General features: G+C 43.3%; 1 protein-coding gene across 3 annotated transcripts in view; it reads right to left on the bottom strand.

The window, feature by feature from the left end:
• Positions 1 to 15562, bottom strand: part of LOC112144669 (LIM and calponin homology domains-containing protein 1) — an 80250-nt gene that overhangs the window by 14193 nt on the left and 50495 nt on the right. For all 3 annotated transcript variants that reach the window (XM_036216322.1, XM_036216324.1, XM_036216323.1), the window contains 6 exons: positions 12823 to 13081; positions 6826 to 7137; positions 4713 to 4836; positions 4445 to 4602; positions 2192 to 2657; positions 789 to 1037 (listed from right to left, as the gene is read on the bottom strand). In XM_036216322.1, coding sequence (XP_036072215.1) covers positions 789 to 1037; positions 2192 to 2657; positions 4445 to 4602; positions 4713 to 4836; positions 6826 to 7137; positions 12823 to 13081 — 1568 coding nt within the window. The remainder of the gene's footprint in view (positions 1 to 788; positions 1038 to 2191; positions 2658 to 4444; positions 4603 to 4712; positions 4837 to 6825; positions 7138 to 12822; positions 13082 to 15562) is intronic.

Genomic DNA, 15562 nt, shown 5'->3' with positions numbered 1-15562 from the left:
TGACACAACCCTGTACTTGAGGGGCACAGGGACCCAGTTAGGCAGCAGCGTCAAGGGTCTTGCCAAAGGACCCAATCTGGGTGGGGATAAGTGGACAACCCTGGAATCAAACCCAGGGCTTCTGCGTGTCAGCCCTTCACCTAGCCCACTGAGCCACCCAGCCGCTACACCTTGACCAGGTAACCAGTTCATTTCAGGGCCAAACTTATGTGTTTAATCAAAAGTAGTGCTGCCACAAACAGTTATTCTAATAGTCGACTAATCGTTGATTATTTTTACACATTGGTCGATTAATTGGGTCATTCGCAAACTGGATGTAAAACACACATCTTAACCATCATTAGCTTTAAACTAACTAAATATAAAGACAATTAAGATGATAGTTTATTAAACTTTTAATGAATCGTGCAGCTTCTGTCCTTCATTAGTTTCTGGTAAAGGTACAAGACTAAACTAAATGAGGTCGGCATCTGAAACAAAGAACTATTTTTCTCTAAACATAAAGTTTTGGTCTCACTGACTCAAATATAAAAAAGTACATTTATGGTGCTGAACGCTCAGAACTTTGTTCATAAACTTTACTACACTGTGAATCCATATAATATAAAGTGACGACTAATCGACTATTAAATTAGTGGTCGACTATTTTAATAGTCGATTAATCGTGGCCGCTCTAATGAAAAGTGGGAGTCATTTCTCTATATTAGTGATGAATGTGGACATTTTAAAGTTTCAAGTTTGCTCCTATGCTCTTATTTAACTTAATTATGAACAGAGCTTCATCTGACCTCTGGGAGTGACGTTGGGCGGCTGGGGGGTGTGGAGCGCTCCCTGGCGTGCTCTTGGGGAGCTGCGTCAGAGCGGCTGTGAGTTAGAGAGGCTGTTGTCGAGGATGGACTTTCTCCCTCATCGGTGTAGGTTGAAGGATTGTTTCCAAACAAGGGGGAAGATGCCTGGAAATTAGGAGTTTCTCTGCCTTCGCTCTGAGGCTTCATGTGAGGGGTGTCACTGCCGTCATCACCGTTTACACTTCCTGCCTGAAAAAACAAAAGAGTGATGCTACAATCACAAATACAACCGCCACCACGTGATGGGAGGCATGGGGGGAATCTTCAGGACTTCCATGGCGAGGTCATGAATGTAGACGGCAGCAGTCAGGCGTGCAGAAAGGCACGCTTTTATATACCCCCGGGCCCAGAGACATTTAAGCATCATCCAGTCAGAGCTGCCCCCGCCCGGTGGCCCCCAGCTGCCGCCCAATCTCAGAATATCATCATCCTCACCGGCCACAGCGTGACCTCAAAATGTGCCCCGGAGGTCACTGACCAATGCCAAAAATTGAAGTCTGGTCACCTTAAAATTGTAACTTTTTCTTTAAAAACCCCTCTTGGCCTTTCAGTGGCCGCGCCGTTGCATTCTGGGATATGTGACCATAGTCTAAAGTTGCACAGGGGCCTTTCACCTCTGTCACTTTGTCACTGTTGCTACTCATAATTACACAATTGCAGCTGCATCACCTGTTTTTCTGCAGACAAAATTCCAACACAGAGAGCAAAACAACTTAACGTATTTCACATCTTGCTGAACTTCGTCCTCTCTTCTTCACTTATCATCTGTTCATCAGGCCGCAGTGACAAAGAGGCAGAAAGTTGCGAGTGAGGTAACTGAAGACATCAGTGCTCTCATTCCTCTCTCAGCAGCCGGTTTGGGCTCTCTTTGTCCTCTGGGAGTCCACTTCACATTGAGAGGCTCCTCCTATCAGCTTCTTCAGTCCATGGAGAACAGAGGGCTCCTTTCAAACCAAACCTGTCTGACTCCAGACAAGGAATTCCAGAGACGTGCTCTGATCTGTTTGCTTTGATAACCACCTAACAACACATTTTCACCACACAGAAACAGTACATTTACTTCAAAGTTTAAGACTTTGTTTTTTTTAACCAACAAATGACCCCCCCCCGTCATCCCTGTGGACATAAGTACAGCTAAAGTATGACAAATCATTTCAGTTCTTTCTCATGGAGACATCCATCAAACAGAATTATATTTTTGCTAATCAGGTTCACTTTTTATGCAAAAGAACAAAGAATAACTGAATCCTGAACTGGTGTCCAAAGCACATATTCTTTAAAAGCACACAAGCTTTCCTCCTTTCTGCACGTCACCTGTGCTGTTGATACCTGGCCCGCCTCACCTTGCTGTCCCAGGTTTCAGCTGCTGCACTTCGGGGCTGGATGTAAGGCTTGGGGGAGAGCAAAGGCACAGCTTTGGGGGAGAGGGCTCGGGTTGAAGGCGGCTCAGATGAGCGAGAGCGGACGGGGAGCCTCTGCTGGGACGATGGCTCTTTGGGAATCTCTCCTATTCGTGCCTCCAGCGTTGATGTGAACTTTGGAGTTGGTGCTGATTGTTGTCGCAGATATTTCATGGGCCCGTCTGGGCCTTCATCAAAAGGATCTGGAGTTGTGGGAGAGGCTGACAGAGAGATTGGGAAGGAAGGGTCAGCGGACACGCTGCGGTCCAGGAGCTTTGGCAGCTGCAGGCGTTCCAGTATGGTTTCACTGATGGAGAAGCGCTGTGCGTAGCGCTGCAGGATGGCCGATGCTTCCTCTGGAGTTTTTGCTTGTTTGTACGCCTGTCGCAGGTCCTCCTCACGGCGCTCTCTGCAAAAGGAGACAAAAGAGGCACAACTGACATATATGAAACACTGGATTTATCAAATGTGAAGCAGGCTCCCAGCTGATGTTTGGCTTCTATATTTTGCACATATTTAAAGGCAGTTATAAACTGATACAGTTCTACAAACAAGTGGCTGCGTAGATGTGTCCAAGATGTTGATTCAACAAATGAAGAAAATATTCATCTTTCCAGCTCATCTAAACAGAATGTTGAAAACAAAGTCTGTGCAGACATAAGTTATCACATGTTCAGCTCTGCCCTTCTGAGTTAAGACACTGGTCATGGTTATTAAAGCTGAAATAGATGATCTTTTTTCTCTTACTTTTTCTAACCTTGCATGTTTCTTTTGTTTACAGTCTGCTCCTCTGCTATTCCATCTCTCCCACGCTTCTTTCCGCTCCAATCGCTGCGCTTTGGGCAGCTGACTGGAGCCCTGACCACTACCAGAGCCCATCTTTTGCTGGCATTGTGGTCAATCATCAGCACAAACACAGGCTGATTAGCTTCAGGGAGAACACTTCAACATCCTGCGTTTCCCACATTACAGCTTATGCCACAGAAAACCGAGCACCGCGTGTGTGAAAGGTTCCAGATCATCTTCAAGACTGTTTCTATTTCCACCAGGACCACATCCATGAACTAGTTCTGTTCTCTCCAAGTATTGCACAATCCACAATGCTAGAAAACAATTCTCCCATAAATACTACAGTTTGGGCCTGTTACACACCATGCAATGAGCCTAAGTAAAGAACCTGCAAATGTTAAATGAATTGCACGAGCAGTCTGTCAGCGTCCCTCTTTGTTAGGGATCTTAGTGAATCACGCCTCACATGAGTAGGAACATATGTAAGGAACCATGGTTCTTCATTTCACTCCGACTGTGACAAGTCAAATCCGGATATGAAAATGCAGCCATGTTTAACCCTTTAAACACCACAGCTCCAGTGTTTATTCTTTGATTTATTGTCATTTTTCATTTATGCTACAGCCCCAATGGGCAGACCTGGCTCAAGTCTAGGGCCAAAACCAAAAATGGGAACATAACAAAAACTGGACACCACTGAGAAAAAGGAACACAGTTTATTAAATAAGGGAAACAAAGAAACTGCCCTGAAAAGCAAAAGGGAAAAACAGTGAGCTGGTTCAGACAAAAAGTCAAACCAAAGGGATTGGAACCTCAGCCAAACAGAATAAGTCAGAGAGACTGGTGACCAGCCATGTCGACCATCAGAGTCAGCAGCTCCCTGATAATGGCTGCCTAACCAAAACTACCTAAAGAAAACAAACAAAGCCTGCAAACTAAGACTACCAGCCCCAAACTAAAATAACAAAAACCAGCAGTTAAAGACTGCTGAGGACAAAGAGGGGAAAAGAGAACAAAACAAACCAGCACCACACCAACTAAAACCCACCCAGCTCCTCAGACTGCTGCTCTGCTCCCTGCCTGCTTTGGTGTGGCCTCCTCTGTCTGAAACAACCAGCAGGTGCCAATTCAGGCCCACTGGCCACACCTGACGGGTGAGCAGAAGGACTGGATGGAAAAAGTCCAGCAGTAGCAGCAGGACGTAACATTTTTAACACGATCAACGTAATTCCAGTAGATTCTGAGGGAGTAAAGCGGCGCATCATGTTCACGGTTGAAAAGTTAAAGATTTAGTGTTTAAGTGTCACCAGTGACGCCTCAGGTGTTGACGGGTTAACCACAACTGTTTATCTAAGTCCTACTTTTAGATCGAAACATTTCAGTGGTTACATCGGAGCATTCACCCACTTGTCCTGGACTATCTCTCTGTAGGTCTTGATGCTTCTTCTCCTCTGAGAGAGATCTGCATGTCCTGTCAATAACTGCTCCATCAGTTTCCTCTCCTCCTCTTTCTTAATGAGATCCTGAGATATACTCCTCCTACGGCTTTTCCATCGAGCCAGATCCTAATGAAGACAAAAAAAAAGAGTTGAGGACATCAGGTAAAGCTTGGCTAATCTGTTGTGGGCTAAATGTGGCAGGGCATAAGCTGATAGGTTTAGAGTGAGACACTCACATCCTGCCAGTGACTCTCGTCCTCCTTCATCTGGTTGTACTGGTTGAACATCCCCTCGTGACGCACCTGACTGTGTGGCTGCAGCCTGTTTTCCTCACCGTGCATGTCCACCATGCTCATACTCCTGGGTATTCAGACAAAGAGAGAAAACCAGAGCAAAACATTACATTATTTACATCATTTTAAGAGACAATTTACCAGGCAAAATGACACATTAAAATTATGTTTTTTGTTTTTTATCTGAAAAGTGATTTTTTTTCCAGATTCTAGAGAATATATTAGCTGGTAGTTTTGGGTAAAAAAGGCTCTCTTTTTAGTCAGTTAGAGTAAGCAAAAAGAAAACCTGAAAAGTAGAACCAAAATGTAGAAATGGATAGAGATTTCAGTCATTTCCTGTGTCTTTTTGCCCTGCTATGATCCACCCTCTGTGGCAATAATAACTTAAACTCTTCAAACTCTTATAAAATATTACATCCCATCAAAAGCGAGCAGGAGTTCTGTGAATGAGACAAACGCTGAGCAGACTTTGATCTGCCTTCATGACTTCAGAAAGAAGCTGCGGCAGACAGTCAGCGTGAACTGGGGGCCTGGATGCAGGGCTCACTACAAGCACAGCCAGCATCGCTCTGAACCCTTTAACACCTGAGGCGTCACCGGCGACGCTTAAACACTAAATCTTTAACTTACTGTAACCTTTCAACCGCTAACATGATAATTCCAGTGGATTGTGAAGGAAAAAAGCGACACTGGAGCTCCGGTGTTAAAGGGTTAATTGAAGGCTAGCTCTGAAGCTACGATCACACCGCCATCAGAAACTTGATTTAAGTGACTATTTCCAATGAAACGTCTACAATTTCAAAACTCATGTTTGTCCATCACTACAGACATTTCTAAAGACACTATTTGGGCTCTACTTACAAAACCCATCCACTGAACATGTTGAAATTTGAATTATTTGCGCTGAAATTCCCTTTTCTCAGCTTCAGAATCCACTGGAAATGCGTTAATTGTGTAGTTCAAAGAACGTTTGATATTTTGCTGATGCCGGAAATCTCCCTGGTATTAAAGGGTTAAGGACAACACAATAAGCACAAAAAGTGTGTTATCTTTGTGAGGAAGCTCAGAGGTGTTCTGATGTGGTGTTACACATGTGTCTGCTGTTCGTGATGGGAGGAAAAAACTGCAGAAACATAAAGAGTAAAAGATCGAACTGCTTTTTATGGGAGGCTGAAGAAATCTCAGTTGAAAACAGAAAGAACATGCTACTAAGGGGGAAGGATAACTCAAGACCAAATGCATACAACAATCAAGATACATCAACGTGCAAGACAACAATTAAGAGTGTTTTTTTCTAGAAATAATCTGAGTGAACTACAGCTGTGCTGTTGCTTTCAGGTTCCAGGAAAAATTCGAGGAAGTCTTTCTCATAGCACACAAAACAGAAGTTTAAAGCAGAAGTGCAAAACAAAACATCCACCGTGCAAATCAGGGTTGAAGAATGATTACAATTGATGGCAAATAGAAAACAGAAAAACCAAAAATGAGCATCTTTAAGCAGCACAAGGACAGCATCAAAGCATGAGTCTGTGAGCACATTTAGGTCTGGCCCTGATCAGAGGGGCTTTTTTTAGCCTCTGCTAAAACACATCCTGCTGTCATGTTGGAGGCAGGACGGGGACAGTGTGGCCAATATGGTTTGTGACCCAGAAGATTAAGAAAAGGGAAGAGTGTCTAAATGAACACACTGAAGGCTTGTTGTCCTTGTTTACTATGGGATGTAAACCCAGACATCTGAGTGCCACATGCTTTTAGCAGAACTTCTTTAGTCGTCTTTCATTTATGATCAGATTTGGTTTAAGTTATTCTCATTAAGTCTTCAACAAAAAAGGAAAAAAAGACAAGTTCAAACCAAAAACACAAGAAAATATAGCAGAAGGTAATTGACATCTAATCTTCCTTCTATTGCATGCAAAGTCTTATTTAGGAAAGACCATGCACTTTTCATCCTATGACTCAGGTTGTAGACGACCTCTGACCTCACATGTTCTAATAAGATCAGCTTTAATACATCTGACATTTATTCAATACAGAGCTACTGCGGGACAAGGCTCACGTTGCTGGAAGAAAGTCCAACCAAGGCTTCTCTTCTTTTACATCATCTCTCTCACTTAGTGTCCTTCCCTTCTGTCGGTCTGTATCTGATGCTCCCGCTGAAGTGGTTGCCATGGCACTGGGCAACACATGGAAGTCAGAAGTAGTCAAGGCCAGGCTCTGAAGAGCCGGTGCATCGCCTCCCTTTGCACCTGTGCCTCCTGCATCCTCTGGGTGTGTTTCCGTCTGATGTCCTCCAGCTGCGTTGATGGTGTTTGTTACAACAGATGCTGAATGGGGAAGGAGTTCCTCTGACCATGAGCGAGCTGGAGTACTGCAGAAAGCAAAACACACTAAACCGTTTTTTTTAATTGGTTATCCTTCTATATAATCAGGCAGCATTCCTCTGGAAGAGCCTGACTGGAGGCTTTTGGAGGCAAATCCAAAAAAAAAATGACCTTGGATCTCTTCACAGCCATCTAAATACAAATCCATACCGGTATTACACAGACAAGCTAAAGTTTAATGAATAATGAGCTCTTGTCACACCGTGAGATAAAGATCTTTTATGTTAGCCTGTAAACTCTCAGACTCCAAGAAGAGAGGGGCCAGGAAAAAAACAGCCAAGCTTTCAGTCCCAGCCAGCTCGAGGTCAGGGAAGGAAGAAAATCTCATTTCCTTACATCCTGAGGGCGGGTCACAAGTGAGTGTGGCTGAGAGTATGGGTTCAACCCTAAGGTATTCACGAACTTCTCTACTGGACTCTGGCACGTTTGAAAAAAAGCTCATTCTTATGTAAAATGAAGCTACGGGCCATTTACTTCTCTGGGTCTTTGCATATTTTATAGCATTTCTTTCATCCAGATGTTTTCACATATGACTTTGCTGCTGTAAAGTGGAAATATAACTTTGTGTGATTATATTCATCACCTTAAAGTTCCTCTTTGAGGTCTGCACAATTTATAAAGCTCATCACAGCAGCCAACAGATGCCCCCCTGTGGCCACGTCTGCATGCCACTGCGACTAGAACAGACATTTTCAAGAAAACACATGCGCACACACAGAGACGCGAGACATTGTTCTCTCCTGAATGTAGTCTAAATAAAAAAAAACGTTTTAAAAGTTCACTGTAGAACTTTTTTCTGTTCTAGATATGCTGCAGTTTAACACAACAGCAGACCTGTCAAAGAAACTTCAGCTTCATGTTGAAATGAGCCTGGATGAACCTTCACTTCACCCACAGATTTTTAGGAGAGAATGGAGTCTTTAGGTTTCATCAGTGAATGGCACTGAAAGCAGCAGCACTGCGCCTGCACAGCTCTTAATGCTTAGCCTGTTATGTGAGAACTCATGCACCAGCAGCTGACACACGCAGACACGTTCAGTGTCCTAGCAGGGCTTCCATTAACACTGAATCCACTGCTAATACAGGCTGGTGGAAGATGCTTAGACATGACATGAGCAAAAATCCCAGCCCTTCATTTGGCTTAGTGCAAGAGGGTGACCAAATCCAGGCCAGAGTTCAGATGAGCTTCCACACCTACCAATTATAACGGAGCAAACAGCCGAGCTGGAAGGCAGTCTGACTGCTGTGATGACAACTCACTGCAACTGGGACTGCATGAGACAAACAGCTGGGACACAGCACTGATGAGCTGCTGCTCTGTCACAGATCCTAGTGTAAATGCTGCGGAGTAGATCACCATAATGACCAGTTTAACTTTGTAACTCTTCAACTACTTCACCTATTCAGCTCATTCAGCACTCAAAATATTCAGCTCTTTTAGGAGATGGGTGTTCTGAAGTCTCAACTTCATCTCTTCAACTTTTTTTAATTTTAGCGAATATTTCAGCTACATGCTAGCTGTTTTGGCTAATTTGGGCTTTTTGTTTATTAGGGTGTTTTGAAGTTTAGCTTATATTTCAGCTTTATGCTAGCTTTTTTTGGCTTATTTAGGATTTTTTCAGTTTTTTAAGCAAATCTGGCATGTAGCTAATATTTTAGCTGGCTATCAGCTTCAGCGTTTCAGCATCTTCAGCGGCCAAATTCATCTTCACAGCATTCTCACTAGCATTATCATAGGTAATGCTATAAGTCAATGTCTCTGTTAATGGTAATGTGGAGGGAGTTGTGACACAATGAATAACATTTGAAAAAAGAAAGTAAAAGAATGAGTAGGCAGACTTTCTTAATCTTAATTGATAAATGAAAAAACAAAGAAAATCCTTGATATTTGAACTTCTGCAGAGTTAACCCCTTTAACACCTGCATCGTCGTCGGTGACGCTTCAACACGAAATCTTTAACATACTGTACCTTTCCATAAGTTAACACGATAATTCCAGCAGATTCTGGAACTTTTCTCCTTCAGAATCTACTGGAATTATTGTGTTAACAGTAAAAACATTACGGTAAATCAAAGAACAAACACTGGAGCTCCAGTGTTAAAGGGTTAAACTGGCTGTAATAAAGCTGACAGTCAGACAGCTTCCTTACAGGCTGAGCTCAGTGGTTCTTGTGGCTGAATCCGACTTTAGGAGAATGCCTCAGACGCCTGCTCATCTCCATACCTCTCTAAACCTGGAGGTCTAAAGGAAGAGGTCAGTTTTATTTTTCTTTTTTTAATAAATGTGTTTCAAAATCCCTATTATTATATGTCCTCCAGGAAAGTAAATAATGTAGTGGATTTTATGGCAGAGATTGTATTTCTGCTTTGATTTGACTCAATTCAAACACAGAAGAAAAAAGAACAGTCTGGAGCTAATGTAAAAAGGCAGAAGGAAGACTTCAGTAAAGCACTCAAGCAGAAGGCAAAGACCTGAGCTCTGAGGTGACCGTCAGCGGGGTTGCAGTCTTTCTGGAGGGCTGCGGCTGTGGGAGGTTACAGGGCACACTGCTTCTCCTCACCGTCACACTGTGAACTTGAAGGCACGGCACAGTCTGCCCCCACCCCTTCAGACTTCTGCTGCCCTGAATCTTTATGTGGGCTTTGGGGGGGTTGCAGGGGCACAATCTGAGGGACTCTCTAGATGGGACAATTAAGCTAGGAATCTCATTTGGACTGGACACATGTAGAGGTAAGGAGACGTGTTGGAGAAATTCAGTGACATGAGGAAGACAGATAAAGAAGGAGAGAAACAGAGAAAAAATGGCTTGAAACTTAGAAGAAACACAATGAACATGTTGGAGAAAATGACTAGTTAGTAGCAGATGATGACAAAAGCACAACAACACACTACAGCATTTAGAACCAACTATGAGAGTTTTCTCCAAAACTTTCTTCTGATATATCATGAAATATAAATGTGCATTCACAGCAAATGTGATTCACGCGACAAATTCATGTGCCCCGCCCTCTTTTGTTGCGCAACGAACCCGTTCTTCGTCACCTGTCAAAAAAATGTGTTCCTGAGCTTGACGCCGCGTGTGCATGTGGGAGGAGCTACCAGTTAATGCTTTAAGATGATCGCTTTAAGGAACGGTGTCTGTGGATATCAATTAGAATGTATGAAGACACGGAAGATGTTGAGAAATAAGGTTTATTTATTTTTTATTTACAAAAACATTGGTAACCATGTCTCAATTTTTTGGTTCATATGAGTATTATTCAAAGATTTTCCCAGTACAGGGGGCTGTGTCTGTATGACAGCCACTTCCACTGTGTTTCTGTGTCTCTGTGGCTGAGCTTGAAGGCTCACTGTTTCATATTAACCAGAGGAGCAAAAAGTAAAATTAGGAGATCTTTTCCTTTTTCTTAAATGTGTCAATAAAGCCGAGCTGGCAGCCTCTGCAGCAACTCTGTCTGCCAGCATATCCAGCGAGTGAGCTCCACCGCGGGAGAGAAAGCTGGTGATCTGTCCAGAGTGTTTCACCCGAAAGTAGCCGGATGGGCTCTGAGAACCTGCGGCTCCAATGGGTAAAGGAAAAAGATGAAAGTTCTGGACTAAAACGCTGATCGAGTCACTGAAAACATCACATGCCCAAAGCTGAGTTCTGATTGGAAGATGCGACGCAGCGAGCTGACTTCAGATATTTGAACTTTGGCTGCGCTGCCCAATTCATGCCTCGTCACTCAAATCGAGCTGCTGGCAGACTGAGCGGCGCCCGTCGCTCGAATTGCGCAGGAGGACTTCAGATCACCTCATGTCGTGACTGTACCATTGACTAACATTGCAAGTGGCCACCTATACGTCAGGTGAATGGCGTTTGGTGTGAATGCCCCTTTAAGACCGGCTGCACAGTGAAGCAGTGGTTTATGCTTTCACCTCACGGCGAGAAGATGCTGGTTTGGACCCCAGCTGGGGCCTTTCTGTGTGGAGTTTGCAACCCAATGGCAATGAAAAGGAAACAGAAGCTTCTAAAGATGGACGGATGGATGGATGAATAGATGGATGGATGCATGGATTGAAATATAAAGATGTCCACTACACATGTTAGATGTTTTTACTTGAACCTCCTTCTAGAACCAAGGTTCAGCTAAAGTATCACTTAATACAAAACGATAACAGCAACAACAGCGAGACCTTCAAGCGTCCTCACTCATCGCAGCACCAGGTTTCTTTAAAAATGCCATCTAAAACATCTCATCCTCGTCCAACAACAACCTACGCCTTTAAAGGAAAAGAAACAGATAGGCTGAAGCCTTCTGTTATATGTTTCTGACTTTTCTGGCATATCAAAGGTTTCAAGAACATTCATAGATGTGCATCGTCACAGCTTTGAGAGGTTAAAGCACACAAGCTACATCATAGATATGATGGGTTAAACATGTCTCATTTCAGATTATTCAGCAAAGTCTGCATCCATGGGGACCAATGGAAACACACATCTGGTCTCCATTAGCCACGCCCATCTGAACACAGTACTAGACAGAAAAATATGCAGTAACTGAAAGTACTCACTGTAGTGTCTGTCAGTGTTAAATACATTCCCTTTGCGACACATCTGCCCCCAAAAGACTCAATTATCAACAGTATTTTTTTACTTTCAAAGTAGGAATTCTGCATTGCTACTCTGTAAATTACATTTTATACTAAAATATAAATTAAATCTTTCCACTGAAATATTTTAAACAGTGAGTTACCTCCACCAACCAAAGCTGCACTGAGATGGTCGTGGTTTGTCAAACTTCATACACACAACTTCTGCAAAAACTGCATAAAGCTCTCAAATGCTCTTTTGTACATTTGAATGTTAATGACAAATTAAGCTGTAATTACAGAAAAAAAATGTGATATTTGGGGAAAATGACCATATGGGATAGTAATAGGTAGTTAGCATTTAGATGTTGCAAACTTGGAACAAAGAAACATATCAGAGTTTGTTTTGTTAAAAAGCCTAGAAAACTCCATTATAAACGTAAGACATCTGGCTGCTGCACTATCAAACACCCAGACTGAAAGGATCAGAACACCTCTGCTCTGTGCTGAGAAGAATGATGCAAATTAGTATTTTATTTTGAAATGTATTTTGATAACATATCTGGCTGCTTCTTTAGAGGACGCTACAGCGAATCGTCTTCCTCCATCTTCCCCTCTCCTCTTCATCCTCTTCATTCACACAAACATCCTCTTGTCCTCCTCTACTTCCATGAACATCCTCTTTGGTCTTCCTCCAGACTTCTTTTCTGGTAGCTTCAACCTCAGCATCCTTTCACTATAACCATCACTGCTCCTCCTGTCATCGTGTCCAAACATCTCCATCTGCCTCCCTGCATTTATCTCCAGAACATCTACCATGATCTGATCTTCTGATGGATCCATTCCTGATCTCTCCCAAAGAGAAGCTCAGCATCTTCATCTCTGCTACCTCCAGATCTGCATCAGACTCTTTAAACAAAGAAGATGGCTGCTCTCATTACAGTCCTCTACATGTAACATAAGTTTGTGTCTCAATAAAACTTTGAGGCTGTGGTAAAATGTAAGAAAACATGAAGTCCAGTTATTAACATACTAACACATTTGTAATTTATGTCAATATATTCTTAAAAATATCTCATCTCATCTCAGCCACAGTTACCTGCACGGCCTATTCCCCCCCACAGGTGACGTGGCAGTACTCCAGCTCCCGCCTCCGTCTGCTTCTTTGTTGCTCTTCTTCTTGCGGAGCAGCAGCGGTATGTACCCACTCTGATTGCTCTTATTGGGCAGGTATTGGTTGAATGGCATGGCGGTCCGGAGCTCAGTGACTGATGTTCGCCGTGCTAACATGTCATCCTTGTGGATGTCTGGTATTTTCCTGTTTGGAAGACCATCAGACTCGGAGTCACTGCCACGGCCTGGAAAAAAAAGGCACTTATAAAGACCAAATCTTAACTTAACTGTGAACAAAGAAATGAACAAGGGAAAAGCTGGTCAGTGTAGCCTAATAATCCCTTTTAGAGTAACCCAAGTAATTCTCACAGCAATACATCCAAGACCTTTTCTAAAGAGGTTGTTAACCTCACTTTGTTATTGCAATGGTCACATTATGAACTAGTGTTCACAGTTTCCATCCAGACTATTAACATAAACACATATGACATCAATTCATAAAAGTTTTTACATTTTTTTTATGCAAGAACAGCGTGGCACAGATCATATTATCAAACTGATGAGAGATCATCAAGGTTAACTCACAATTCAATTGTAATGCTTATTTTTACAATTCCAATTCCAATTTATGATGTACATTGTATTCAAGAGTCAAAAAGATTTTTGTTTTCCAATTAAACTCCTGGATGATATTCTGTCTTGGGCTCTCTGATCACTGATATCAATCTCAGACACCTGTGATCATTAGTTTTTCATTAGTTCAATTGAGGGAAAAACTACTAAAGAAGGACGTTCCACATTATTAAGCTGACCAACATTTTCAAGCAATACAGGAAAGAAAAAGGATCTCTGCTGTGAAAAGTGTGAAATAGTTAAATGTCTTGGTCATGGTACAACTTGGATATCGTACGGGAGAGATTTGCAGCTGATTCAGAGCCAGACGGGTTCATGCAGATAAATCCAGAATGAGGAAGGTTTCTGACAGACAAATCCATCGGATGAAGAGAACAGCTGATTAAAATACCATTACAAAGCAGCAAGCAGATATCTGAAGCTGCTGGAATCTCTGGAGTCCACCAACATCAAGGTGTAGGATCCTCCAGAGGCTGCAGGTCTACGTAAACCTTTTATTGCTGCAGTGGATCCAGACAGACATGAACACAAAAAACAGTCTGGTTCACTGATGAGTGCTGTGCAACCCTGGACGTTCCAGATGGATGGAGGAGTGGGTGGTTGGTGGATAGCCACCATGTTCCAACAAGGTTGCGACATTAAGAGCCGGTCCGACTGACTTTCACGGCCATGTCACGGCTGGAGCACGGAAAACACGTCATCCCCGTGGTACAGACACTGTTAGTGGACTGGTAGTGCAATGGCCGAGACGTGGCCGCAGAATAGACACGCGGTACAAAATGTGTCTGCCGTTACACACAGAAAAAATTTTTGAACTGCACGAAAATTGAGGCCGTGGGTGACTGCATGTGGTACCAGTGGTACAGCCGTGCAATGGCCGTGGAGCAGCAGTGCAACAGCAGTTTCAGTGCGAGATCGGGCCGTGGAAAGAACGCTGGCAAAATTCTGCGTTCATGCACGGCTGTAGCACGACCATTTCCCCGGCCGGTCTGCTTTTGTACCACTGCTTACAGCATCTGTTTAACAGCTGAGCATCAGAGGACGCACTTACACGTGATTAAGCAGTGCTCTGGCAGTGGAATGGACTCCAGTGTCTGTATCACTGCTATTCCACAAACATGCATTTATTGATCAATTTTGACCCAAAGTTAGCGCGTCTGAGCATGTGTGGCAGAATTACAGCATTTTTTACCCCTGACATGGCCATCACATCCTGTGGGACCGGGCCTTCAGCAAGGAGAAGGTGGAATCATGGTTTGGGCTCCAATCATGGGGAGAGAGCTTTAGGGTCTCTGAAGGTGTGAAAATGACCTCTGAAAAGTAGGTGGAGTTTCTGACTGACCACTTTCTTATGTGGTACAAAAAGAAGAACCGTGCTTTCTGTAACAAAATCATCTGCTGGAATGAGGAATACCTCTGCATCACTGTCTGCTAGAGCATCAAAGGAGATAAAGGCCCAATTCCAATTCTTCCCTTCTCCTACATATGAAGGAGGAGTTCAAGTGCAGGTGTGTCCAGGAAATGAAAATGTTTGAATCTGTGTTATGGTTTGGTGTTTTCCTTTATTTTTTTTGGTGTTAGTTTTTTTGCTTATGTTTTTGTCTGCTTTGTGCTTCTACAGGGTGGAGTGGGGCAGGAGGTGTGGCCTTTTCTACCTGGTGGCCTTGCACACCTGCATTCAGTTTTAATTCCTGAACCTTCAAAAGCCTCTCCCTGGCTCCTCCAACCAGCCAGGTGATTTCCCTTCCCTTCGGTCCCTTCCTGGTTCCAGTAAAGCTGTCTTCGGCCTACCCTAGCCTCCACTGCCAGCCTGCTTCCTTTTGTTGATTTGTTGTCGTTGTGAAGCTAATATACCTTCACTAATTAACCATCTCATCTGACTCTGCTCTGGGATCTGTCTACTCACCCTGACAATGAGACCCTCCAAGCGGAGGGACATAAAGTCCTCCGTTGCGCGGCTAAATGGTGTCGCGCTGAGAAGCTCTTTTCTTCCCTTTGGTGCGCTCTGAAGAACAGAAGTTTACATCTAAATGTAAGTAATGACGTTTTGTTGTAGCGTGACCTTTTTAAAGTTATAAAACCGCTGTTGTTAT

This window comes from Oryzias melastigma, linkage group LG2, assembly GCF_002922805.2.
Source record: "Oryzias melastigma strain HK-1 linkage group LG2, ASM292280v2, whole genome shotgun sequence".
In the NCBI taxonomy this organism is placed as follows: Eukaryota; Metazoa; Chordata; class Actinopteri; order Beloniformes; family Adrianichthyidae; genus Oryzias; species Oryzias melastigma.
Note: the sequence above shows the minus strand (reverse complement) of the source record. Positions and strands in the feature narration are given on the sequence as shown.